Source organism: Staurois parvus, unplaced genomic scaffold, assembly GCF_062004578.1.
Source record: "Staurois parvus isolate SC_StPar_1 unplaced genomic scaffold, SC_StPar_1.0 ptg000287l, whole genome shotgun sequence".
Lineage (NCBI taxonomy): Eukaryota > Metazoa > Chordata > Amphibia > Anura > Ranidae > Staurois > Staurois parvus.
This window is the reverse complement of record NW_028318083.1, coordinates 18,204,316-18,232,303: the sequence shown is the minus strand read 5'-3', so window position 1 is coordinate 18,232,303 and position 27,988 is coordinate 18,204,316. Positions and strand designations below refer to the sequence as shown.

At 42.4% G+C, this 27,988-nt stretch overlaps 1 protein-coding gene across 1 annotated transcript; it reads right to left on the bottom strand.

The window, feature by feature from the left end:
• Positions 1 to 113: 113 nt before the first annotated feature.
• LOC149458412 (kinesin-like protein KIF13A) lies at positions 114 to 8,000 on the bottom strand. The gene is made up of 2 exons (XM_089682150.1): positions 7,670 to 8,000; positions 114 to 211 (listed from the first exon to the last, which is right to left on the bottom strand). The coding sequence occupies exons 1-2, from the start codon at positions 7,722 to 7,724 to the stop codon at positions 114 to 116; spliced, it is 153 nt and encodes a 50-aa protein (XP_089538276.1). The 5' UTR covers positions 7,725 to 8,000.
• Positions 8,001 to 27,988: the final 19,988 nt, after the last annotated feature.

The window sequence follows — 27,988 nt, the reverse complement described above, 5'->3', positions numbered from 1 at the left end:
TTATATAAGCAACTGACATTCTAATGATTTCTTCACTCGATTGCAGCAGATAAGATCACAACACGGGAAGCCCTCAAGCAACACAACATATTACTTCTCACAACATAGAGGCTTTACCTGTTCTCGCCTTGCTTGCTGTTGGCAGGTGGAGGCTGCAGGATGGTCTGATTTCCTTCCATCTCCACAATGCATTTTGTATTCAGATCCAGTTCTATAAAAAAAAAAAAATGTTGGGCACATGGTCACCATAATAAGCCCCCAGAAAAATAAAGCACATTCAATGCATACCTTCAATTAATGTAAAGCCAAAACTTTTTCCCCCCGTTTTGAACAGATCGTGTATTTTTTTTGTCATCTATGTCCCATTAGGAAGATTTAATTTGATTTCCTCTCCTGTATGCTCAACAGGAAGTGTGAGGGATATAACCACTTAGACCCCTGGTGCCCAACCTGTGGCCCATTGATGTCTGAAGTGTGGCCCTTGTGCCCTAGCAGTCAGTAGAGGGAGCTTTGATTTTTAAAGGGGCCCTTAATAGTAGTAAAGTCTAGTGCACAGGTATCAAACTGGCGGCCCTCCAGCTGACTTAGACAGTTGTCACTAAAACAAGTGTCCCCATTGGAAGGCTTCCCCTCAGAATTTTTAATTTACCTTTGCTTTCATGACCAGTGACAACAGCGACCAGCACAATTAGAGAAATCAAATCTCCCTAAGACTCCTTTTTTTTAGTAGCACCGTTTGCCGTCCCCAAGGAGCAATCTGCGTTGGATTGCTTTTCAAAGGAAGGAAAGAGGAAGTTTTAAAAGGATAAGTGCACCTTTTGGACAAAAATAATAAATGCACATTTTTTTGTAGGTAAAAAAAAATGTGTATTTAGTATTTTTGTCTACAGGAGCCTGGAAAGCATTGCACCGACGATCAATAGATCGCTGATGCCATGCAGGTCTCTTGCAGACCTGTCAGAATATCTGCTTGCCATACGGGATGGTCAAGCAGATATTCTGGCAGGAAGCTTCAATGTACTACCACGGCGCTCCACAGCACCATGGAAGTTTCATTAAAAGCTATAAGCCCAGAGCCGCTAAGGCAGTCGGGACTTGAAGTTCATTCATTCACGAACATCTATGAATGAATGACGTGGCCGTGTGGGCAGAGCTCCACACAGCCGCGCTGTTTTCAGATCTGTCAGATAGTATGGAGAGACGTTTCCCCATATTATCTGTCAAAGGGAGGGCGGCGGGCGCAGCTGCAGCTATGGGAACATTATTATTAATATACAGGATTTATATAGCGCCAACAGTTTGCTCAGCACTTTACAATATAACGGGAGACAATACAGCAACAATACAGTTCAATACAAGAGGGTTAGGAGGGCCCTGCTCCTTGGAGCTTCCAATCTAACAGGAACAGGTTACACGTTCCACTCTAAAAACAGGTAGAACATGTAACATGTTCCCAAAGGTGAACTTATCCTTTAACCTCCCTAATGGTATTCCCGAGTGTAGCTCGGGGTAAAATGTCTGTACCAAAAGCGGTAACCCCGAGCTACACTCGGACTTACCATGCGGCGCTGCATAGGGAGTCCCTGTAGCACTTACCTTGTCCTTCACTCCCGCGATGTGTCCCCTGCAGCGTCCCCGGCTATCTCCTCCGGCTCATGCCGGCATCTGGCTCCTGTGTTCCGGTCCCTGTGACGTCAGGGCGTACGGGCACCGCCGGGAAATTTGAAAATTTTAAAAAAATTTCATTTTTTTCAAAACAATTTTACATAGTAAAACATTGCTGTTTCAACCCATTTCACATACATTTTGTCCCTAGTGCTCTGTCCTGTCCCCTGTCTGCATTTTGTCTGTTCTTTCTGCCTGGAAACTTAGAAAAGTCCATGGCGTCCAAAAAGTGTCCCTTTAGGTCAAAAGCGGGTTTAGATCAGCTAGAGACAGCGATAGTAAATCAGAACCACTTGCAGAATTGAGTGATAATGATTCGTGGAGAAATTCGTCATCAGACACTGAAAACAATTTTGCGACTTTGCTGAGCGATGTGTGAACTTGGCGCTATATTTCAAATTTCAGTGTTTTCGGTTTGATTATATTATTGAATTAAATTTATTATTATATTATTATTTTTTATGATTATTTATTAAATTATAATTTATGATTTTGTGTTTCAAATTTTATCATACCCGGGATGTTTACTAGACTCTTGTTCGCACAGATTTCAGTGAGTTATTCCTAAAAATTACAGCCTACAATAATAAAACTACATATTTCCATGCAAAATAATGGTACCGCTTTGAGCACCAAAAATCTGAAATAATCATACCGCTAGGGAGGTTAAAGCGTTCAGGAGGCAATACTGCTGAACAGGGTCTTTGCACTGCGAGACCACTTTTCAACTGTGACCTAAGTGTTGCATGGGAGAATTTGACAGGTGGTGGCACCTGTCAGACTTGGCGTGTTGTATTAAAGTTGCCACCCTGTGCTGCAAAGCATTGTGACCTCAGCAAGGTGTACTCACCTGAGTGGAACCATAAATGTTCTTTGGTGGGTGGCTGGGGGCAGATCTACCGCTTTTTCTTACCACCCCCCCCCCTGGCCCGCAGACTGCAAGGAGCCTAACAGGGACACAGACAGCAATAGAAGGTGACAGCAGGTCTAACCCCTCTCCATTTATTAAAGTCTAAGAAAAAAGTTTTGCCTTTAGTTATACTTTAGCCCTGGTTCACACCAATGCGACCCCCAAAGACATGCAACTTTGAGGTCCGACTATGCTGTGCGACTTCATTGCGACTTGCTGCAACTTCAAAAATACATGTCAATGCAATGAAATCACACAAGAATAGTGCAGGAACCTTTTTTGGAGTTGCAGCGATTAGAACGGGGCCATGGAAAGACATGGAATGTGACTTGCCATGCAACTTTGAAGTCACATGTCACATTGTTTTGAAGAGGGGCTTAATCATCTTGTCAGGACAATCTCATAATATTTCCCCAGCACATCATAAATGAGAACTAAACAGCTGACCAACACAATGTTTGCAACTTTGTATCCTGTATAAACCTAATATTGTTCTCATCTCTAGGGGTGGACTTGATCCTGCTGCAGTAGTCAGGCTTGTTAAACAAAACCCTTCTCTACTGAAGCTACCATGTGAGGTTGGAGTTAAGGTTGGCCCAGATGGGCATTTGCCATTGGGGGCATCTGGCTGTCCTTGAAGATGGCTGTATACTATGCAATCTGATTGTACAATTTCTACCAAAACTATAGGAGGACAAACTTATCCACTTCCCGTCTGGCTCATGTACATAAACGGCCGGACGGGAGCAGTGCAGGAGCGGGTTGCCATTCATAAACGGCGCCCGCATTTTCAGCCTGGGAGTGCGCGGCACCGCGAACACCGATCACTGAACGGGACCTCTGTGTGAGGTCCCGATCATGTGATCACTGATTGGCCAATCAATAATCACATGAATAGAATAAGCAAGATGTCACTTCCTGACATCATTGCTTACTAAGTGTGAAATCTGTGAATGATCACAGAGATCACATGGTACAAGGTTATTCACAACAGCCTTGTACCATGTGACAAGCTGTGATCAATCACAGCTCTCACAGTATTTCTCAATGGCTGCAAGAATGCAGCCAGAGCGAAGGATAGATTATTGCTTTTACAGCCTTTATGGGTGTAAAAACAATCAGTGTAAAAAAAAAAAAAATCTTCATGACCCCCCACAAGTAGCACAGTGTCACTATGGTGACACTGTACTGCTAGGGTGACAGTATGTTAAAGGAACAAAAAAAAACAAATAATATAAAAAGTAAAAAATTGTAAAACAAATTTTGAAAAATTATAATTTTTGGCTAGAAACTAATTTGGGTTATTTTTTTTTACTAAAAAGATAGCTGAATACATTTTGGCCAAGATTTATAAAAAAAAGATAATTTATTTTCAAAATGTTATAAGAAAAACACTTTTTTTTTCAAAATGTTTTAACTTTTTCATTTATATAGTAAGAAAATAAAAATCCCAGAGGTGACTAAATACCAACAAAATACAGTTTTATCTGTCTCAAAAAGACGCTAAAAAATGTATATGGGTACAATGTTGCATGACCGCACAAATGTCATTCAAAGTGTGACAGCACTGAAAGCTGAAAATTGGCCTGCACAGGAAGGGGGTGAAAGTGTCTGGACCTGAAGTGGTTAAACAATGCTTTCACTTTGTATCCAATCAGGCAGGCCATCATACTACATAGTTGATGGTAGATCTAAAAGGAGTACAATCAGACTGTACAGTGCATGGTCACCTTAAAAGCAATGGGACCCCATGCATGAACTGTATCACTCTGATTATGGACCAAATCAGCTCTCATGCAGTAAAAGTACTTCCTTCCCACCCCTCAATGACAAGGGACTGACCCCATGGCACAGAGCTGGGAAAGCTCATGACAGTCTGGTAGCCCTTAATGGCCCAAGCATTGGGCTGTCACATCAGGGTGAGGATCATCAGTGTCAATGGGACCTGTATCCAGACACCACACTGCTGTCCTGTCAAAGCCCAGCTTGAGAAAGAAAAGCAAAATCACCACCAACAAATGTTTGTCTTTGGTGCTGCAATCTCAGTGCTGTCAGAACTTGGCTCTGGGACTGAAATGTTCTGAACTCATTACATTATGTATACAGATGTTAATACAGCATTAGGGAGGAGGTGAAGGGTAAAGCAGGGGTATCAAACTGGCGGCCCTCCAGCTGTTGCGAAACTACAAGTCCCATCATGCCTCTGCCTTTGGGAGTCATGCTTATAACTGTCAATCTTGCAATGCCTCATGGGACTTGTAGTTTGGCAACAGCTGGAGGGCCACCAGTTTGACACCTGTGGGTTAGGTGATGATTAGTGTGAAGGGTTAAGGGGTCACTTTAAGGGACAGGTTAAGGGGGAGTTTAAGGGAAGGAATATGATTCACACATTCACGTTGGAAACATCCTAAAACGCATGTGCCATCAAAAGCAATGTTATGGATGGAGCCAGTTCACATCTGTGCATTCTGCTGTAGTGCGTTCATGAAAATAGTTCAGATCCATTTATTTTTGTTTCCTTTCGAGCCCCATAGAAGTCAATAGCAAGGCATGAAAACATGTGTGATGTGTTTTCAGTGCCTGGTAACAAGCATAAATAGTTCTTTTATTGGTCAACATGAAAAACACAATGCATGACAACCTATTAAAAATGCATGTCCAGACGCATTGAAAGTGGAAATGCAAAGGTGTGAACCTAGCCTAATGGTCAGGATTTGGGAAAGGGTTAATTTTAGATTTCGGCTAACTGCTAATCAGCAACTTTAAGGGTTAAATCCTAGCATAAGTCTATTGTGAGGATCAGGCTAAGAGGGGGGAATAGGTTTAATGCTGGGTGTTTGAATACGGGTTCAATTTGGGGTTTAGATCATGTTCAAACATTACATATTAGGTTAGATGTTAAGGGTTAATTTAAAGGGAAAGAGTTGTATTAAATGCTAGTATTAGGATAAGTCTTCATTTTAAGGATTAGAGAGAAGTGATGTGATTAAAGGTCACAATTTGGGTCAATTTTAGATTTATGTTCATGTTAAGGGGGAGTTGGGTTAAATGTTAGCATGTTCATTTTAAGGATTCTGTTTAGAGATGGCATATGATTTCAGGTCAGGATTTAGATTTTGGCTCCCTGTTAATAGTTCATTTTAAGGGTTAGGGTGAGGTAGGTGAAATGCTAGAGTTAGGTTACGTGTTCTTTTTAAGGATCAGGCATAGGCTAGGTTCACACCTATGCAGGTTGAATTTGAGCCGTTTCTGCATTACGTTTTTGCGCCTGTGCCTCTGACGCGTTTTGCATTTTTTTCTGGTTGCTAGGCAGATTTAAAACAACTCAAAAATGCTGCAAAAATGCAATACATGCTTTTCTGCAGCATTTTTGTTGAAGTCTATAGAACCAAAAATGCAACTTTTTTTGTTAAAAAAAGTCCCTGACCCTTTCCAAAGAACACACCGAGCGAAAACGCACAGATGTGAACATGTGCCATAGGAAATCATGTTTCTGCAAAATGCTTACATGTGAACCTAGCGTAAGAAAAGGGATACAAATGTAACTCTCAGGATCTGATTAGGAGGTCATATCCAAATAGTATGTGCTAGGTTAAGTGTTAATTTAAAGGGAAAGAGTTGTATTAAATGCTAGTATTAGGATAAGTGTTCATTTTAAGGTTTAGAGAGAAGGGATATATTATTAAAGGTTACAATTTGGGTTAATTTTAGATTTAGGTTCAAGTTAAAGGGAAGTTGGGTTAAATGTTCGCATGTTCATTTTAAGGAATTGTATACAATTTAAGGTCAGGATTTGGGTAAGGGTTCATTTTAGATTTTGGTTCCCTGTTAATAGTTAATTTTACGGGTTAGGGTGAGTTAGGTTAAATCTAGGGTTAGGATACGTGTTCACTTTAAGGGTCAGGCTAAGAGGAGGGATACAATGTAACTCTCAGGATCTGATTAGGGGGTCATAGCCAAATATTATGTGCTAAGTTAAGTGTTAAGGGTTAATTTAAAGGGAAAGAGTTGTATTACATGTTAGTATTAGGATAAGTGCTCATTTTAAGGTTTAGAGAGAAGGGATATATTATTAAAGGTCACAATTTGGGTCAATTTTAGATTTAGGTTCGAGTTAAGGGCAAGTTGGGTCAAATGTTAGCATGTTCATTTTAAGGGTTTGTATATGATTTAAGGTCAGGATTTGGGTAAGGGTTCATTTTAGATTTTGGTTCCCTATTAATAGTTAATTTTAAGGTTAGGGTGAGTTAGATGAAATGCTAGGGTTAGGATACATGTTCTCTTTAAGGATCTGGCTAAGAGGACGGATACAATGTAACTCTAAGGATCTGATTAGGGGGTCATATCCAAATAGTATGTGTTAGGTTAAGTGTTAATTTAAAGGGCAAGAGTTGTATTAAATGATAAGTGTTCATTTTATGATTTAGAGAGAAGGGATATATTATTAAAGGTCACAATTTGGGTCAATTTTAGATGTTGGTTCCCTGTTAATAGTTCATTTTACGGGTTAGGGTGAGTTAGATGAAATGCTAGGGTTAGGATACGTGTTCTTTTTAAGGATCAGGCTAAGAGAAGGGATACAATGTAACTCTCAGGATCTGATTGGGAGGTCATATCCAAATAGTATGTGTTAGGTTAAGTGTTAAGGGTTAATTTAAAGGGAAAGAGTTGTATTAAATGCTAGTATTAGAATGTGTGTTCTAAGGATCAGGCTAATAGGAGGGGTACAATGTAAGTCTCAGGATCTGATTAGGGGGTCATATTAGGCGTTTGGTTATGTCCAGAGAGTATGTATGAGGTTAAGGGTTAATTTAAAGGGGCAGAGTGGGTAGGCTGGAGTTGTGAGAGGTCAGGGACATTCCCCCATAGAAGCTCCCACTTGTTTTCACCAGCAGACACCCAGATCCAGCCTCCGCCCCACAACTTCTGCGAAGTTTTCTCCTCTTTGCTGACTTCCAGGACATGTCACACCAAGTGTCCCCATCCTCAGCCCTGACATCCCATGGCAGGTTCCCTCCGGAGTCTGTCCCGGCACACAAGGGGTTACTTCCCCGATATAAAGCCCCCCACCTCCTCCTCCTCCCCGGTGATTACCTCTCCGGTTCATGGGCCGGACTCTGACGGCCACTTTCACCTTGCTATCCGACATTTTACCATCCGATCAGAGGACGATCCTGCGGGATGAGCAGCCCCTCCACCGCGGGGCCACACAGTGTCCGACTCCGATCAAGTCTTCCTAGAGCTCCTCACATCGGACAGGATGAGTCCACCGGGGAGATCGGCCATCCCGCTGCAGGCCGGAGCACAGATCCCTTCCCCCGGGGGTCCTAGGATGAGCGGAGGACTCCCAGCCCTGCTCCTGACGCCATTACCATCTCAGTGCAGCCTGCTGGAGCCGCTCTATGGCTGGGCTGCCGCTGCCAGGCCGCCCCTCCCTCCTCCTCCTCCTCCTCCTTGTCTGGGATCCAGGCTCCCTCCATCCACACGAGGAGGAAGGACACAGGATGCCACCTACAGGACACTCTGCCCACCTGTGCCATGGCACTGCCAGGAGGACGCCGAGTCCATGCTGTACCCCTGGACCAGCCTCCCCTCTGCTGGGTCTCTTCTCTTCTTTATTATTCCACACTACTTCTATTGTAACAATGAAAGAGGATACATGGATTCCTGTGTTGCTTCAAAGTACAACTACAGACTAAACTTTTGTTTGGATCGAGCAAGTGGGGAATATAACCCTGACTTTTTTTCTATTGGTTTAGGATCATTTTGGTAAATAAATCTATTTATTCAGTCGTATCCGCCCCTTGGTGATTGCATGGACCGTCACTCGCAAGCCACTTCTTCCATGAATTCTCTTCGCAATTATTTTACAGGGTAGGTTGCCAGATCTTCCCCCAACCCCTACCATGCAGGCGATCCCACACGGCCAGGGATGAAACTAGACGGTAGCCAATTAACCTACTAGCATGTCTTTGGAGTGTGGGAGGAAACCAGAGTACCCAGAGGAAACCCAAGCGAACACAGGGAGAACATTCAAACTCCATGTCGGAGGTGCGATGGTTTGGAATCAAACTCATGACCAGGGGCGGACTGACAACTCATGGGGCCCCCGGGCAATAGGGGATCATGGGGCCCCTGTGTCATTGCCCGAACACAAAAAAGCCTATGAAAAAGGTACCAGGGGCATCTCATGGGGCCCCCTACTGACTCTGGGCCCTCGGGCAGTGCCCAAGTTTCCAAATGGTCAGTCTGCCCCTGGTCATGACCCAATTACTGCAAGGCAGAAGTGCTAACCACTAAGCCACTGTGCCGCCCAAATAAGTAATAATAATAATAAAAAAATATATATATATATCCATTCAGTCGTATCTGACCCTTGGCGATTGCATGGAGTGTCACTTGTAAGCAACTTTTTCCATGAATTCTCTTAGCAAATCTTTTTACAGGGTAGGTTGCCAGGTCTTTCCCCAACCCCTACCATGCAGGAGATCCCACATGGCCAGGGATGAAGCTAGGACAATTTAGACAGGAGCCAATTAACCTACCTGCATGTCTTTGGAGTGTGAGAGGAAACTGGAGTACCTGGATGAAACCCACACAAGCACAGGGAGAACACGCAAACTCCATGCAGTAGGCACCATGGTTGGGAATCGAACCCATGACCCATTTACTGCAAGGCAGTCATGCTGACCACTATATATATATATATATATATATATATATATATACAGTCATGGCCGAAATTGTTGGCACCCTTGATATTTCTCCAGGAAATCATGTATTTCTCACGAAACGTATTGCATTAACACATGTTTTGCTATACACATGTTTATTCCCTTTGTGTGTATTGGGACAAAACAAAAAAAGGGAGGAAAGAAAGCAAATTCGACATAATGTCACACAAACCTCCAAAAATGGGCTGGACAAAAGTATTGGCACCCTTTCACAACTGCGGATAAATAAGAATGTTACAAGCATGTGATGCTCCTGTAAACTCACCTGGGGCAAGTAACAGGTGTGGGCAATATAGAAATCACACCTGAAAGCAGATAAAAAGGAGAGACGTTCACTTAACCTTTGCATTGTGTGTCTGTCTGTGCCACACTAAGCATGGACAACAGAAAGAGGAGACGAGAACTGTCTGAGGACCTGAGAACCAAAATTGTGGCAAAATATCAACAATCTCAAGGTTACAAGTCCATCTCCAGAGAACTAGATTTGCCTTTGTCCACAGTGCGCAACATTATCAAGAAGTTTGCAACCCATGGCACTGTAGCTAATCTCCCTGGTCGTGGACGGATGAGGAAAATTGATGAAAGATTGCAACGCAGAATAGTCCGGATGGTGGATAAGCAGCCCCAAACATGTTCCAAAGACATTCAAGCTGTCTTGCAGGCTCAGGGAGCATCAGTGTCAGCGCGAACTATCCGTCGACATTTAAATGAAATGAAACGCTATGGCAGGAGACCCAGGAGGACCCCACTGCTGACACAGAGACATAAAAAAGCAAGACTACAGTTTGCCAAAATGTACTTGAGTAAGCCAAAAGCCTTCTGGGAAAACGTCTTGTGGACAGATGAGACCAAGATAGAGCTTTTCGGTAAAGCACATCATTCTACTGTTTACCGAAAACGGAATGAGGCCTACAAAGAACAAAACACAGTACCTACGGTAAAATATGGTGGAGGTTCAATGATGTTTTGGGGTTGTTTTGCTGCCTCTGGCACTGGGTGCCTTGACTGTGTGCAAGGCATCATGAAATCTGAGGATTACCAAAGGATTTTGGGTCGCACTGTAGGGCCCAGTGTCAGAAAGCTGGGTTTGCGTCCAAGATCCTGGGTCTTCCAGCAGGACAATGACCCCAAACATACGTCAAAAAGCACTCAGAAATGGATGGCAAAGAAGCGCTGGAGAGTTCTGAAGTGGCCAGCAATGAGCCCAGATCTAAATCCCATTGAACACCTGTGGAGAGATCTTAAAATTGCTGTTGGGAAAAGGTGTCCTTCCAATAAGAGAGACCTGGAGCTGTTTGCAAAGGAAGAGTGGTCCAAAATTCCGGGTGAGAGGTGTCAGAAGCTTATTGATGGTTATAGGAAGCGACTGATTTCAGTTATGTTTTCCAAAGGGTGTGCAACCAAATATTAAGTTGAGGGTGCCAATACTTTTGTCCAGCCCATTTTTGGGGTTTTGTGTGACATTATGTCATATTTGCTTTTCTGCCTCTGTTTTATATTTGTTCCAATACATACAAAGGGAATAAACATGTGTATAGCAAAACATGTGTTAATGCAATACCTTTTTTGTGTGAAATACTTGATTTTCAGGAAAAATATCAAGGGTGCCAACAATTTCGGCCATGACTGTATATACACACAAAAGTATTGGGACGCCTGCCTTTACACTGCCTTTGAACTTTAATGGCATCTCAGTCTAATGCAGGCCATACACGGTTCGAATTCCAAACGATTTTTCATCCAAAAATCAAAACGTCATTCGTTGTGTAATCCAATGGTGCCACCAATGATTTCGAAAATTGGCAGTTTTTCACGAATTTTCCAGCACACCCAATAAACAAAATTGGGAGGAACCACGAAAATCGACCAATGCCATTGCCCCACTAATAGAGTGAAAATCAGCAAATTATTCTTGGGTACGATTTTCATAGGAAAATCATTCGGAATTTGAACCATGTATGGCCTGCATTAGCCCGTAGGGTTCACTTTTGAGTTGGCCCACCCTTTGCTGCTTTAACAGCTTCAACTCTTCTGGGAAGGCTGTCCACAAGGTTTAGGAGTGTGTTTATGGGAATGTTTGACCATTCCTCCAGAAGAGCATTTGTGAGGTCAGGCACTGATGTTGGACGAGAAGGTCTGGCTCACAGTCTCAGCTCTAATTCATCCATAAGGTGTTCTATCGGGTTGAGGTCAGGACTCTGTTCAGGCCAGTCAAGTTCCAAACTTGCTTATCCATGTCTTTATGGTCCTTGCTTTGTGCACTGATGGGCAGCCATGTTGGAACAGGAAGGGGCCATTCCCAAACTGTTCCCAAAAAAAGTGGGAGCATGAAATTGTGCAAAATGTCTTGGTACACTGATGCCTTAAGAATTCCCTTCACTGGAACTAAGGGACCAAGCCCAACCCCTGAAAAACAACCCCACACCATATTCCCCAATCTACCAAACTTTACACTTGGCACAATGCAGTCAGGCAAGTACCATTCTCCTGGCAACCACCAAGCACGTCTTTTGGATTGCCAGACAGAGAAATGTGATTGGTCACTCCAGAGAACACGTCTCCACTGCTCTAGAGTTCAGTGGCGGCGTGCTTTACATCACTGCATAAAATGCTTTGTGTTGGACATGGTGATGTAAGGCTTGGATGCAACTGCCCCCACAGCCATCTGACTATTATGGTTTACTTTTATCTATATTCTGGATAACACACTTCTGTGCACTAGTATTACATTATTTCAGCCATGGAAACCCATTCCATGAAGCTCTCTATGCACTGTTGTTGTGCTAATCTGAAGGCCACACAAAGTTTGGAGGTCTTTAGCTATTGACTCTGCAGACAGTTGTTGACTTCTGTGCACTGTGCGCTTCAGCATGCGCTGACTCTGATCTGTCATTTTACATGGCCTACCACTTCGTGGCTGAGTTGCTGTTGTTCCCAGTTGCTTCCACTTTGTTATAATACCACTAACAGTTGACTGTGGAATATTTAGTAGGAAGGACATTTCACGGATGAACCTATTGCACAGGTGGTAACCTATCATGGTACCACGTTTGAATTCACTGAGCTCCTGAGAGCGATCCATTCTTTCACAAATGTTTGTAGAAGCAGTCTGCATGCCTAGGTGCTTGATTTTATACACCTGTGACCATGGAGGCGATTGGAACATCCGAATCCAATGATCTGGAGGGGTGTCCCAATACTTTTGGCAATATAGGATGTGTAATATATATAGTGCTCTGCATAAATGAGTATACCCCATTTGAACAGTAAGACTTTAATCAATATCTCAATGAACACAAGAACAATTTGCAAACTTTTGACAACTGAGTTGTATAGAACATTGATTTAGCTCATTATATGAAAGTAAGGTTAATAATATAACTTAGATTATACAATTTTCAGTTTTACTACAATTTAGATGATGCAAAAATGAATACACCCCACAACAAGAACTACTACATCTGGTATTTTGTATGACCTCCATGATTTGTAAGGACAGCACCAAGTCTTCTAGGCATGGAATGAACAAGTTGGTAACATATTGCAACATTTATCTTATCTTTTTCCATTCTTCAAGAATGACCTCTTTTAGAGACTGGAAGCTGGATGGAGAGTGATGCTCAACTTGTCTCTTCAGAATTCCCCATAGGTTGGGTTCAGATCAGGAGACATACCTGGCCACTGAATCACTTTCATCCTGTTCTTCAGAAATGCAACAGAGGCCTTAGATGTGTGTTTTTGATCATTGTCATGTTAAAAAGTGCATGACGACCAAGGGCACGGAGTGATGGTAGCATCTTTCCTTTCAATGAAGTGCAGTACATCTGTGATCTCATGATCCCATCAATAAAATGCAGCTCCCTGACACCAGCAGCACTCATGCAGTCCTAAAGAAGGACCTTTGCAATGCCATACAGTTTTGAAGCCATCATGGTGATTTTCTTCAACCCTTCTCATAAGAAGATGCTCCTGTCAAGGTGTTAACTTCTGTGGACGACCTGGATGCCTCTGTAAGATGGTTGCAGTTCCATCTTTGTTAGATTTTTGTATCACTTTTGCTACAGTATTCTGACTGATAAGTCAAGCTTTGCTGATCTTGTAGCCTTCACAGTTATTGTGTAAAGAAATTATTTTCTTTCTCAAGCCTTGTCACATTTCTCTTCTATGTGGTGCCATTAGTGACAGCATGAAATGAGGAGGGGTTTTCTTTTATAATCAACTGTCTGCTGGATGCCTGTTTAATGAATAATTAGACTCACCTGTAGTTGTATTCTTGTTAATTAGGATTTAGTAGTCTAAAATGTAGCTTTGCTCCTAATACAGGCCATAGATGGGGAGAAAACCGGCCGATTTTTCTTTAAAAAAATGAAAAATCGGTCGTTCAAGCCGCCGACGTTACCAGGAACGGTAAAAAAAAAAATCGGCCGATTTTCATCCCCTCTACAGCCGGCAAAAAGTGTCCCTGCAGAGAGCTCCGCTATTTCTTTGACAGTTCTTTGATATTTATAGTGGTTGCAACAATGTATCTATTTGTATCCATTTAGGATACAGATGTTTTTATTTGGAAACAAATAGATACAATGTTGCAGCCACTATAAATGTCAAGGAACTGTCAAAGAAATAGCGGAGCTCTCTGCAGGGACACTTTTTGCCGGACTGGAATTCCTCTCCTCCTTCCTCTTTCCTCTTCTTTCCTCTTCTTTCCTCTTCTTTCCTCTTCTTTCCTCTTCTTTCCTCTTCTTTCCTCTTCTTTCCTCTTCTTTCCTCTTTTTCTCCTCTCTCCTCTTTCCTCTTCTTTTTCCTCCTCTTCTGTTTCTTCTTTTTGTCTTCCTCTTGCAGGCCACTACTCATACGCAGATTTTTTTATCGGTAATAAGATTTGCCCATAATTGCCGCGAAAATCGGGCAATCGGCAAAATCGGCCGATTTTTTTTCCAACTTTACCGATAAAAAAAATCTGCCAAAATACCAAAAAACGGCCGAACAATTAGCCCACTAATGATCCTAAAATCGGCCGATTTTATTTTCGGCCGAAAAATCGGCCGATTTTCGACCCATCTATGGCCTGCATAAGACTTTCATTGGGGTCTATTCATTTTTGCAACATGATCTTGTACTCATTTATGCTTAGCATTGTTTATGTATGTGTTTTTTTTGGGGGGGGGGTTTGTTTTTGTTTTTTTGGCCATCTGTCTCTGTCATTCCTGTTTGAAAAAGGCTGATCTAAGGTGTGTACTCAAGGCCTCATTCATACCATACGGGCAGAAAAATTGATGGAAATTGACACGCAGATTTCACTTGCAGAGACATCAGTTTTCAGGCGCGCTTCAATGAGCTTTGCAAACGTTGCAGATTCCTACGCGGAAAAAAAATCTTGATGTGATACTAGTGTTTTGGTGTGAACAGGGCACATAGATAACAATTGATTTTGTTGTGCCCTTGCAGAACGCGTGCAGAAAAACTGAAGTCTCTGCACCATGGTGTGAATGAGCCCTAAAAGTGATTGTAAAGATTTTTTTTTTTTTGTAATAAATCATGTTATACTTGATCCTCCTCCTGCCGGGGTCCCTGCCAGTGCTCCCAGCTCCTACTCTTCTTAGTGTGCCACCTGCAGGCGCAACCCTGAGCAGTGCTGCCTGCATCTGTAGACACAGACAGTGTGGCTCAGCCCCACATCCCACTCCCTTGTCACAGAATTTAACTGACCGCATTTAGCAAAAGCACAAGTTAATTCTATACAGTTGTTGGTGCATTAAAAAGAGAATTTTCCCAAACTATACAAAGAAATGTGCAAAAATTGTCCATGTATTAATATTCCACAAACCAGATGTCTATGCATTAATGTTCCACATACAAGTGCTCTTGTGCAAATTCTCTCAACAAATTCAGGTACTATGGCCTCAATAAAGGGTCTGTGCAATTAATTTTATACAAATATTCCTCAGACAAAAAGAGTGTGCCTCTGATGCAGAGCTCCAGTGGTCCTCCACCATCAACATAGAGAACTCACCAGATGTACAGTATATGACCACCCACTATAGGCAAGTCATAAAGTGCTTGTTATACAAGGGTTTAGCAACATCTGCTCCACCAGGGTCAGTTACTTCACTTCTCTTTTTACTTGAATTGCTGTCATATGAACTCATACTACATGAGGAGGAAATAGCGGGACACCGCCATAGTGTAAAACCTTACAACACTTTAGTTGTCATAAAACCACACAATTCTACTTACATTAAAAAGTACTTTGCCTTGCGCTAGGGACTACACGCTCAGTGTAATTAGCAGTACATTTATGCCTCTTTTTGATGTTTTCTATTCATTTCAGTGGGGAAGTGGTATTTTTGGTGTGTGTGTATCTGTGTTTTTTTTGTTTTGTTTTGTTTTTTTACCACCCCAAAAATGCAGCAAAACGGGACTGAGATTGAGCTCTGCAGTCATGTTTGCAGCAGTAGTTTTCTTATTATGGACCACAATCCTGTTCAATGTCCTTTTCGTCCCTCTTTTAGCCAGTTGACCGCGCTTATGCTCATCAGATGCCATTTTCCTGGAAACTGTATATGCTGTCATAACCTTTGATACTGTACCTCGCAACTCTGCAAATAAATTGGCAACTTCAGTCACAGAGGCACCGGCTAAGCGGGCGCCAACAATTTTGAAGCTCAGTGAGTTCGGACATGATGACTCTGTAATACTAGCAGAGATGAAAGTGAGGTTTCCCAGCTGTTAGCTAGGTGTCTCATCACACAGCATAAGCAAAAGAATGTTACATCACTTCTGCTATCAACACAAAAAAGTAACTTTCACACCTGCAAATCATGTAGTGTTTCCATTTTTGTGTCTAACCCCCTGTATCTTCCCCGTTCTGGTCTGGTCCCAGCATCAGCTATCAGCAGCAGCTTCAGGGTGTGGGAGTTTGCAGAAGAAGCCGACAACAGAAGCACCATAGTAAGTCTATGGGTGACGTGACTTCCCAGCCGTTGTTGGTTTACTCTTGCACACAGCAGCTGTTGGAAACCGGACCGGAACAGCTGCAGAACAGGAAAGTAGATTGATTTTTGCATTACAGGACTAGATAATTAGGCTTAGATTGTGGCTGAGAGTAGGTTTAGAGTTAGTTAGGTTTTGAATTTACTTCCATTTTAAGGCCCATGTCACAATGGCCATTTAGCAGAGATTTGTATAAGCTGCCAGTGTCTGGACTTGGTTTTTTAACACCCAAGGCAAAGGGCCCTTCCTTCTCCATAGGCTGTGAACTACTTTATCAGCGTAGTTTGCATATCTTGCCATTTTTGTGCCACACTCCTGTTTAAGTGGCCAAGGCAGTCACCTCTTCTGCCAAGCACTTGACCTGGCTCTGGAAGCTAGAGTTGCTCTTATTTTGTTGGAAGTAAAAAAAAAAAATGTATTGCAGTCAATGACGGTTCTGGCTCACAGACATTGCAAGAGTTTTGTAGCTCAGTTTGCAATCTTTGGTCGAAATAGCTACTGAATGACCTTGTTCAGGAGTGAATTATGTTATCCAAATGCATGGCCTATATACAGTTGCAAGAAAAAGTATGTGAACCCCTTTGGATTACGTGGAGTTTTGCTTGAATTGGGCATAAAATGTGCTCTGAACGTCATCTAAGTCACAACAATAGAACAACACAGTCTGCTGAACATAATACTACAAAACGTTCGACCATCTGTCCGCCAACTGAAGCTCCGCAGAGGATGGGTGATGCAACAGGACAATGACCCAAAGCATACAAGTAATTCAAGAAAACAATGGCTGCAACAGCACAGAATACGCCTTCTGGAGTGGCCCAGTCAGAGTCCTGACCTCAACCAGATTGAAATGCTGTGGCATGACCTTAAGAGAGCGATTCACACCAGACATCCCAAGAATATTGCTACACTGAAACAGTTTTGTGAAGAGGAGTGATCCAAAATGACTCCAGATCGTTGTGCAGGTCTGATCTTCAACTACAGGAAACGTTTGGTTGAGGTTATTGCTGCCAAAGGAGGGTCAACCAGTTATTAAGTCCAAAGGTTCACATACTTTTTCCTCCCTGCACTGTGAATGTTTACATGTTATGTGCAATTAAACCATGGCAACATCTAATGTTTGTGTAGTATTATGTTCAGCAGACTGTGTTCTTCTATTCTTGTGACTTAGATGACGTTCAGAGCACATTTTATGCCCAATTCATGCAAAACTCCACGTAATCCCAAGGGGTTCACATACTTTTTCTTGCAACTGTATATCTGTAAATGCATCGTTAGCCTGTAGGCCTCCTGCACGTGAGGTGTCAACAACGCCACTTTTAAGGACATTTGACTTTTTTTTCTGCCTCTAATTACCCCTTTGTCCTCATGCACAGTGTTTAAACACTTCCATAGTGATAGTTGTGTTAAAAACACAAGCTTTTTAGCATGTTTTAGCATTTTTGCATTAGCGTTTAGCTGCGTTTTTCAGTGGTAGCAGAAAACTTTGGCTAAGAAAAACGCTAAAAAATGCTGGTTTGCTGCGTTTACCAGCATTCGAGAATTTTTACAGCTAAAAAAACTCCTATAGAAACCCACTAGTTCAGGTTTTTTTCCAGCCACAAAACGCTGATTAAAGCCTATGTGTGCATAGACACATAGGATAACATGCTGGGGAGTTTATTGACTGTAGAAAAAAATGCCAAAAGCCAAAAACAGCCGCTGTAAAAACGTCCCGTGTGCATGAGGCCTTTGTGTTAGCCTATGTGAACAAAGGCGTTTAGAGGCAAAAAAAATCCAGTGCCAGCACATTCAGCAGAGGAGCGTTTTGCTGCAAAAAAAAGCCTGACGTGCCTAGTCACATTGAACTGCATCGAAGCAAGGTTAAGCGCTAGCCATGTTTAGTGCTTGAGCGTTCACTCATTTCAGTGGCCAAAATAAATTAATATTCTGGCCAATTAAATGAATGAAAACCAAAGCACCCAACGTGTCTAAATGCATTTGAGAACATGGCTTTCTCCTACCAGGAGTCTCCGTGGGCATTTATTTTTCTTTCATCGGGAGGAGAGGCTTTCTCAGCTAAACACACTTGTGCCTGAGCTAAGGGCAGACGGATTCCAGGAAGCAAATGCTACATGAATCACCATCATAGAAATGCTATGGGGGTGTTTATAAAGTGATTTCTCAACAAAATAAAGCATAGAGAAATGGATGGATGAATTTGCTTTAAACATTAAAAATAAATAAAATAACATTTTCAGTTTGTGGTGCTCAGATTCAGTTTAGTTCCACTTTAAATAGTGATTTACTATCACCATCAAGTTCCCCTAAATTCCACTTACTTCCTTTTACACTTTAGTTACAGCCAAACATGAATACAATGTCTTTATATAAAATACAAGTTCAACATGTTACAAACTTTAACCACTTGCTGACTGCGCTATAGCCGAAAGACAGCTACAGCATGGTTGCCTAGTTCTGGGGGGGCATCTATTGACATCCTCCCAGAACCCCACACCCCCAGGGCATGCATCAGGTGTGCTCTGTGACCGCTGTGTCCTCAGTCTCAGCTGATCACACTGTAAACCGACTTTCCTTTCCCCATGCCCTGTCACAGAGTAAGGAGAAGAGAACAGGCAACCATCAATTCACACAGGGGACATTTACATTGATAATAAGGGCACTGATGATCAGTGCCAATCAGTGCAGCCTATGCGTGCCCATCAGTGCACCCTGCCAGTGCCCATCAGTTCCTCCTATCAGTGCACCAGGAATTTCCTTCTTCATCAGAGCCAAACAGCAAGCATTTCTTCAGCTAAACATATCTGATACTTCTACTTGTCTCTCATATTTTTAAAGCTGAAATCTAGGCAAAAAATATATTGTTCAGTAGCTATAAAGAATATTAATGGAGAAGTAGATCCAAAGCTCTTTGTGGATCACAGGAGTGCAGTTTGTTCTACACTCCTGTGATCCATTTTCAGCTGACAGCAGACTGAAGCCCGCTGTCAGCTGACGTCACTCAGCCGGTCCAGGCTGGGGAAAGATCCCGACTTTAGAGTCGGGATCCACCCCAGAGTCTGGAGCGGCACTGGCTCAGCCACTCAGCAAGCCGCTGAGAGCCTGAGCCAGCCGCTCCCTCCCCCTCCATAGCCCAGCGCTCCAGTGAGCGAGGGGGGGGGGGTGGCAAATCAGAAAGCGGTGACTTATAGTCGCTGTTCTCTGCTCAGAGTGGCTCTGAGAACTCAATGATTAGAAGTTGTGATTGCTGCAGTGGCGTCCCTAGGCATGTGCAGGGGGTGCATGCCGCAACGGGTGACACCTATCGCACAGGGTGACACCGGACCCTCTCCATGAGCATCGGATCTGTGGATTGAGCATAATGGATCGGAGTCCGATCCATTATGCTCCCCAATCCGCAGATCCGATCCATCTTGCGGGGATCATCGGCTTGCTTGAAAACGTTCCTTTTCGTGGAGCTTGAGGAGAGATCAGTTAACCCCGTATAGGTTGCAATCTGACACTCCCCCGCAGGATGGATCGGATCTGTGGATTGGAGAGCATAATGGATCGGACTCTGATCCATTATGCTCAATCCGCAGATCTGATCCTTCGTGTGGGGATCGTCGGAGGGGTGACACCAAGTGTTACCGCACCAGGTGACACCAACCCTAGGTACGCCTCTGGATTGCTGAGTTCTCACACTTAGAGCCGATGGGGGGACATCCACCTAGGTATACTTTGGGGGGAAAAAAAACGATTCCAATACTTTTAATTTGTGTGTGTGTGTGTGCGCGCACTAAATACCTTAGCAAACCCAGACTTTATCTTGTAAAGGTAGTGATGACATCACTGTGCTGCACACAGCCTATGCACAGGGCAGAGTTGTGAGTGGGATCCAGCAGTTCTTCCAAACTACAGGCTGATGCAAGACCATGGGTGTATTTACCACAAGGCAAACAAGGCATTTGCCTAGGGTGGCATTTTTCAGGGGGGTAGCACTGCCCCATGGAAGAAGGGACACACATGTCATGGGGACCTGGTGGGTTCAGAGAGAGGCTGTGGGTTTCATGATGGTGTATGCACAACCCAACTCTCATTTGGGGATGTCTAGAGCTGTGAAGGTTAGTGTCTTTCTCTCTCTTGCCATGGGGGATGGTGGCTGGTATATGGGGGGCAGTGGTAATGGAAGGCTCTCTCGGCTGGGGAGCTGGGGTGTTGTTGGTCAATGTCAGTCTCTCTTTGTGGGGGGGGGGGGGAATTTTTGTGTTGCCTAGGGCAGCACAAAACCTAAATACAGTTGCAAGAAAAAGTATGTGAACCCCTTGGGATTACATGGAGTTTTGCATGAATTGGGCATAAAATGTGCTCTGAACATCATCTAAGTCACAACAATAGAAGAACACAGTCTGCTGAACATAATACTACACAAACATTAGATGTTGCCATGGTTTAATTGCACATAACATGTAAACATTCACAGTGCAGGGAGGAAAAAGTATATGAGTCCCTAGCTTAATGACTTCTCCCAGAGCTAATTGGAGCCAGGAGTGAGCCAATCTTGACTCCAATCAGTGTGATGATATTGGATGTGTTGCTGACAGCTGTCCTGCCCTTAAAAAACGCACACCTGTTTTGGGTTTACTGGTTTCAAGAAGCACTGTCTGATGTGAACCATGCCTTGCAGAAAAGAGCTCTCAGAAGACCTACGATCAAGAATTGTTGACTTGCATGAAGCTGGAAATTGTTTCAAAAGTATCTCCAAAAGCCTTGATGTTCATGTGTCCATGGTAAGACAGACTGTCTACAAATGGAGAAAGTTTAGCACTGTTGCTACTCTCCCTAGGCGTGGTCGTCCTGTAAAAATGACTGCAAGAGCACAGTGCAGAATGCTGCATGAGGTAAAGAAGAATCCCAGAGTGTCAGCTAAAGACCTACAGAAATCTCTGGCACATGCTAACATTTTTGTTGACACATCTACAATAAGGAAAACATTAAACAAGAATGGAGTACATGGGAGGACACCACGGAGGAAGCCATTGCTGTCCAAAAAGAATATTGCAGCACGTTTGAAGTTTGCAAAAGAGCACCTGGATGTTCCACAGCACTACTGGCAAAATATACTGTGGACAGATGAAACCAAGATTGAGTTGTTTGGGAAGAACACACAACACTATGTGTGGAGAAAAAAAGGCACAGCACACCAACATCAAAACCTCATCCCCACTCCTCAAACTCCAGCACAAAGTATGGAATTTGTTTCATTCTGGTTTACTGCACAATTCCAAAATAAATTTTAATAGGACACCAAGATTCAGGTAGACATGGCTCTTTTATTCAGCCTGGATTTCAGCTTTCAGATTTTATTGCTTGTCACTCTGACGTCATGCCCTTGGTGTTCAGGACAGTCTAAGAATATTTAGAGTGCTTCCATTATGAGACTTTTGGAGCAGTTGAGCTACTCAGAATGGTCCAGCATCAATAAAACATTGCAATTTGGGCAGATGCAAACAAAATGCTCAAACCTATACGAGTTAGAATTACAGTTCCATTCGCTGTGCTGTTGCCAGCTTAGTGTGTGCTGATAGCAATCTATAGAACTTCATGCAGAGGAAGGAATAAATAGGACATTGCTCTTATAAGTGGGAACAAGCAAAATCAGGATTATGGCTTTAGCATTCTTTAGCAATTTTGCTGCTGAGCTTAAAAGCTGCTCTTGCTCCTGTCACCCGGGTTTCTAGCCTTGGAGATTAGAGCTTTTGTAATAAATCCACAAAAAATACTGCATGCTTGTCCTGTACAGACTGATTTTATGAATTTGTTTCACAATAAGTATTTTAAATAGCAGAATGCTTTTCATTATTGTGTATATATAATGGCTATGTCCACCCAATACTAATATTTCAGTGTTGCAAGTGTAGCCAGGTTCTGGGCTTCAACAATATGGAGACATTGGTGGGGATTTACTAAATCTGGAGAGTGCAAAATCTGGTGCAGCTCTGCAGGGCTGTGGATAAGGGTGTTCCACCTGAAAACACCCCCGTTAAAAAAAAAAGTATTTTTCTCATACAATTTTGCAAATAAATAATTTTTCTTCATAAATCTTGGCCAAAATGTATTGATCTATCTTTTTAGTAAAAATAAAAATAATTAAATTAGTTTATAACAAAAAATGTTATAATTTTTCAAAACACTTTTGACATTTTTATTTTATTTTTTTATATTATTATTTATGTTTTTTTTGTTTTTAACATACTGTCACCCCTGCAGTACAGTGTCGCCATAGTGACACTGTACTACTTGTGGGGGGTGATTATGAATTTTTTTTTCTACACTGATTGCTGGGGCCAGCCTGTCGGCCGTTTGTCGCGAATCTTCTCGTTTATTTTTATCAGTCATGCTGGAAAATCCACGAAAAATGGCCGTTTTTGGTGGCAGCATCGGCAACGACCAATTTTTTGTTTATCGGCTGACAATTCGTCTATGGCCAGCCTTAGTCACTGGTCACACTGCTGCGATTTAAAATCGCGTGATTTGTGTGGAATTTAAGCATGATTTCAGAAGAATTGCTACTTGTGAAGATTTTCAACGATTTCTTGCAATTTGCAGTGCAATTTTCATTATATTTTATGTATGTGAAATTGCAACAAAACTGCAGAAAAAGTATATAAAAACCAGTTTAGAAATCACATTGCAGCAAATCACACATGTTAAGATACTGATATTCACATTCATGAGATGCGATTTCATTTCGCAAATCGCATCGGTATGACTGGGCACTTAGTGAAGTGAAGGTGGCCTGCATCCTGCTCCCTAAAAATCTCAATCACTTCCTTCAGGAAATGACACAAGTGGCCTAGGTGGTCTATACCCAGTCCCAACCTGTGTGGACTGTCTGTCAGTCTCTCTCCTCCTCTCCAGTCTGTCTGTGACCATCCTGCTGCCTGCACACAAGGCTCCAGCTCTGCTCCATTCCAGCTGCTCAGTCCCTGGCTGTTTATAGCAGCTGCGCTGCGGCTGGTGGTGGTGGGAAATGCACCAATGTTGATCATTCATGACGTCATCACAACATCATCAGTCGCCAGTGCTGCCTCCGCCAGGGTCCAGAAAACACACACCCCCGCACGCTGGCGCCGCTTTGAACACAAATTTGGTGACTCAGATGGTCTTAGCTCGGGCGGCTCTGGAACTGTGCATGCGCAGTTCCGAGACAAGCTGTCACAGACATTTTTTCACTGGCACATTTTACATCTTATGGGTATTTATGGGCATTAGAAAAGTGCCCGGTTTTTACTGGCCGCCTGTAAAAAATACGGGTGGTTGGAAACACTGCAGCGGCCACCCCGTCACACTATTTGCAGTGCGGCAGGTCAACAAGCGATTAAAGCATCACCTATTAATAATTTGGGGTACTGTCATTTTTTGACATTTTGCGGCTTGACATACTGTATTTAGTATCTGTTTATTTGGAACCACCCCATCTTTATATTGTACAAGAAAGTTGTGAATAAATTGTGTTTGTCTGCAATACAAATCATTTTAGTGTTTTTTTTGTTCCTGAAAAATAAATTTTAGAAACAGGTGCAAATATCTTGCAACATAAAACACTAAGGGCTTGTTCACACTTGACTTTATTTCTAACTCTTGCCACCAAACGCCCCTATAGCATTTGATAGGCATTAGACAGGCATTTGGGAAGCGGTTTTAACACTCCTCCAATGCTCCCAAAATGCCCTATGTGCGGTTTTGAGGCAGTTGATAGGCATTTGCCAAGCGTTAAAACCGCAACACAAACTCCTATAATGAAGTTAAATGGTATTAACGCTCCGCAACCTCGTCACAACCGCACCGCAAACACCTGACAGGCGTTTGCAGAGCGGCACCATAGACTTGAATGGGAGGCTTCAACTCCTCCTGACTCGAGACGAGGCGTCAGTTTTGCCGTGACGCAACGTGACGCTAACGCTTCTGTGTGAACAGCACTGTGTGCTGCCATGCAGAATTTTCATAGGCGTTTCAGAAGTGTTAAAAACGCTTCCCAAATGCCTGTCTGATGCCTGCTGACAAAGCTAGTGTGAACGTAGCCTAACTACCATCTATACCATCTTTTTATTCTATACAGTTCAGAAAATATATAATGTTCTTGGGGTTCTAAGTTATTTTGTTAGCCAAAACAGCAAAACTTAATGTGCAAAAAATTAAAAAAATTGGGGATCTGGTTAAGCCACCAGTCACATCGGGTGCGACTTGGCATGTGATTTGCAAATCGTATGCCAAGTTGTACCCTATTGTCCGCTATTAGAGCGGTCATATAGGTGCGGTTCAGACTTGGTCGGAGCCGCATTGATTTCTAAAGAAGTACATGCACTACTTTTGTTGCGATTTGCATAGACATCTGTGTCAGATGTCTTGCAAATCACAATGAAATCTGCGAATCACCCGATTTTGAAATCATGCGACTTCACTGTAAGTCGCAGGATTTCAAAATCGTCTTTGATGTGACCGGGATGTTACTGAGATTTTTGTAAACGATTGCAGTTTTGATGCTGTCAGTGGGTACAGGTGCCTCTGACTGGGACTTGTAAGAGCTTTTTATGCTATGCAACTTGCTAGCCTTTCTCTTGGTCCGAGCGTCTACAGAAAAATGACAGTGGCCAGAGCAGAGTGGCTTGCATATTCTGTTGGCTCATCATCTGGTGTTCCAAGAACAGAAGATTTTCCCCAACAAGAAGTGCAGTAGCTTGGTACACTACAGCAATGTGTGGAAGAGTAACAATAATGGTGTGAACCTCCTGCGCTCACTAGTGTTCAACTCTCTATATAGAAGAGAAGCTGCTAACATTAAATCATATACCAATGATTACCATATAAATAAAAACAATGTAGCGCTACTCACATTATAAACAAGTGCATATAAATATATGTACAAAGTGTATCAATTAGTGAAAAAATGCCAAATCAACTGATAACCAAATGATTTCATGCACAAATTCCAAACAATTATATGTGAAAACAATATTACACTCAGACTGTGATGATAATTAGAAACTACTAATACTGGTTAGATACAACCTTCAGAAATAATTATAGTGACCTAAATCATGTGGAAAGCATATATATCTCTCTATACATATCTATTCAGTGTAAATAATATATAAAATCACGCGTGTATATAGTGAACATACTATAGCGAGACCACAATATAAAGACGACTTAATCAGTGCTCTTAAAGTCCAATATATGCCGATGGTAACATTTATTTGACACACACTCGTGCTGATATTTGTGTGCAAGTGGATATGACAATCTGACCACCGTCTGGATAAGGCTCTCACCTTATGACTTCGACCCTTGCGGGTCAAAGCGCTTTACTGGATCCTTCTCACAGATCCTCCAAGCCTGCTATCATTCCAAATGATCGCTCCTCGTCGTACTCAAATCCCACAAGGGGTCAGCACTCCACTAATGGCTACTCTCCAGGTAAGATCAAGTGTAGTACCAATCTCTCATATGAGACATAAAATAGATCCTCCCATAGTGCAGTAGGTTTATTGAAAAGTAGGGACAATAACAGAAAATTATACACTCACATAGCAGCAGTTTCAAGTTCCAACCCCATGCTTTCGGATGAGGGAACAGATGTATGGGTGTACAGCGGGTGTACAGGTGTACCAAGATGGCCGCTACGCCGGAAGTGCGTCACTACGTCAGGCCGACGCGTTGCGTCACAATACCATGCGACTTCCTCAGGTGCTGACCCCTTGAGGGATTTGAGTGCGACGAGGAGCGATCATTTGGAATGATAGTAGGCTTGGAGGATCCGTGAGAAGGATCCAGTAAAGCGCTTTGACCCGCAAGGGTCGAAGTCATAAGGCATATATTGGACTTTAAGAGCACTGATTAAGTCGTCTTTATATTGTGGTCTCACTATAGTATGTTCACTATATACACGCGTGATTTTATATATTATTTACACTGAATAGATATGTATAGAGAGATATATATGTTTTCCACATGATTTAGGTCACTATAATTATTTCTGAAGGTTGTATCTAACCAGTATTAGTAGTTTCTAATTATCATCACCATCACGGTCTGAGTGTAATATTGTTTTCACATCTAATTGTTTGGAATTTTTGCATGAAATCACTTGGTTATCAGTTGATTTGGCATTTTTTCACTAATTGATACACTTTGTACATATATTTATATGCACTTGTTTATAATGTGAGTAGTGCTACATTGTTTTTATTTATATGTTAATGTGTGGAAGAGAACCAACATCCCTGGATATGTAAAGCATTCCCAGCATGCATTTTTAATTTTAAACTGGAGCGTTTAATACAAAAACATTAAGCAGAATAATTTCGGGGATGAGTCACTGCATGACAAATAAAAGCTTGTAAACTTGTTTCCTCCAACTTAACATCAAAAGTCAAAGTATTTTTTTCTGCTGTAAACCTATTAAAGCTATATATTATCATGTAATTATGACTATGCTGAAATAATTGCATTATTTATCTTTTCTTCAGATTGTGGAAAGGTTTAATTATCTGTTTTGTCTGTTAATATGTGCATGTTAAGGTGAGCATAATTTGCTGACCTTTCAGAGTATTTATCTTACATTTTTTTTTCTTTACAGAGAACAGTGCCTTTGTGTCTGGTGATTATTAAGCCCTGCTGTACACTTGTATGGGTCGTGCGACCTGCATTTGCACTGGCACGGAAGCCCATTCATTTCAATAGGCTGCTGTGCCTGCTTGTTCCGCAAAAAAAGTTGCATGCATATTTTTAAAAATCTGGCCGCAGGCAAATCACATGGTCCATTTTGACCATGCGATTTCCCTGTGGTTTCTGCACCTGAAAATGCACTGCATAAAAAACACAGCAAACTCTGTACTCCTGCGCTTTGGGATGGACTCGGCTAGGGTTATGGTAACATCAGGTATCTTGGGAAATGCACTCCTTGCTCCCCTCAATGGACCGGGGTAGTCCAATGTCACTAGATACAAATAAAAACAGAGGTTTCTTCCTCTGATGAAGGGCATGCGCACGTAACGCGTAAGGAGGAGCCAGGACGTCGTGATGCTACGTGCAACGTAGAGCCACGTGGAGGCCCGGCAGCCATCTTTGACTCTGGAGGGTTAGTTCACCTCTTCAGTCCTGATATTGTTTTATCTGCATATACATGTTTGCAAACATCGTTTTACCTAATAAATACATATTTGTAATGCTACACTATGGGCATCCTTCCCTGACTCCCCTGAAGAGTATTTATTTTCAGAGCCCACTTTCCAGTTGCTTCACCCAGAGAAGGAAGTTACCCTGTAAGCAGGAAGCCTCTTCTGCTCATCCCTTAAAGGGACCTCTGGTTACCTGGATCCGATTAATTTGCTACCTGGGCATCTGCTGTTTACCATCTCTGAGGGAGAATTACCTTAAACCCTGACCAGACCTATATCTGATGTGGACACCCCTAGATGTGATACTTAATGCGTATAACTAATACGCATCTGGTGAGTGCGTATTTCTGCCATTTCTCACGGAGCACCAGCATCAAGTTTTTAACCAGTCACCTGGCACTTTATAGTATCACGGACTGTTATCTTTACTGAACTTTATTAGTAGTTTTACGGTTACTTGTTACCATTTAGCGCTGCACTGTTTTATTTATTCCATTTGTAAGGTTTTATTTGGTTACCTTGAGTGC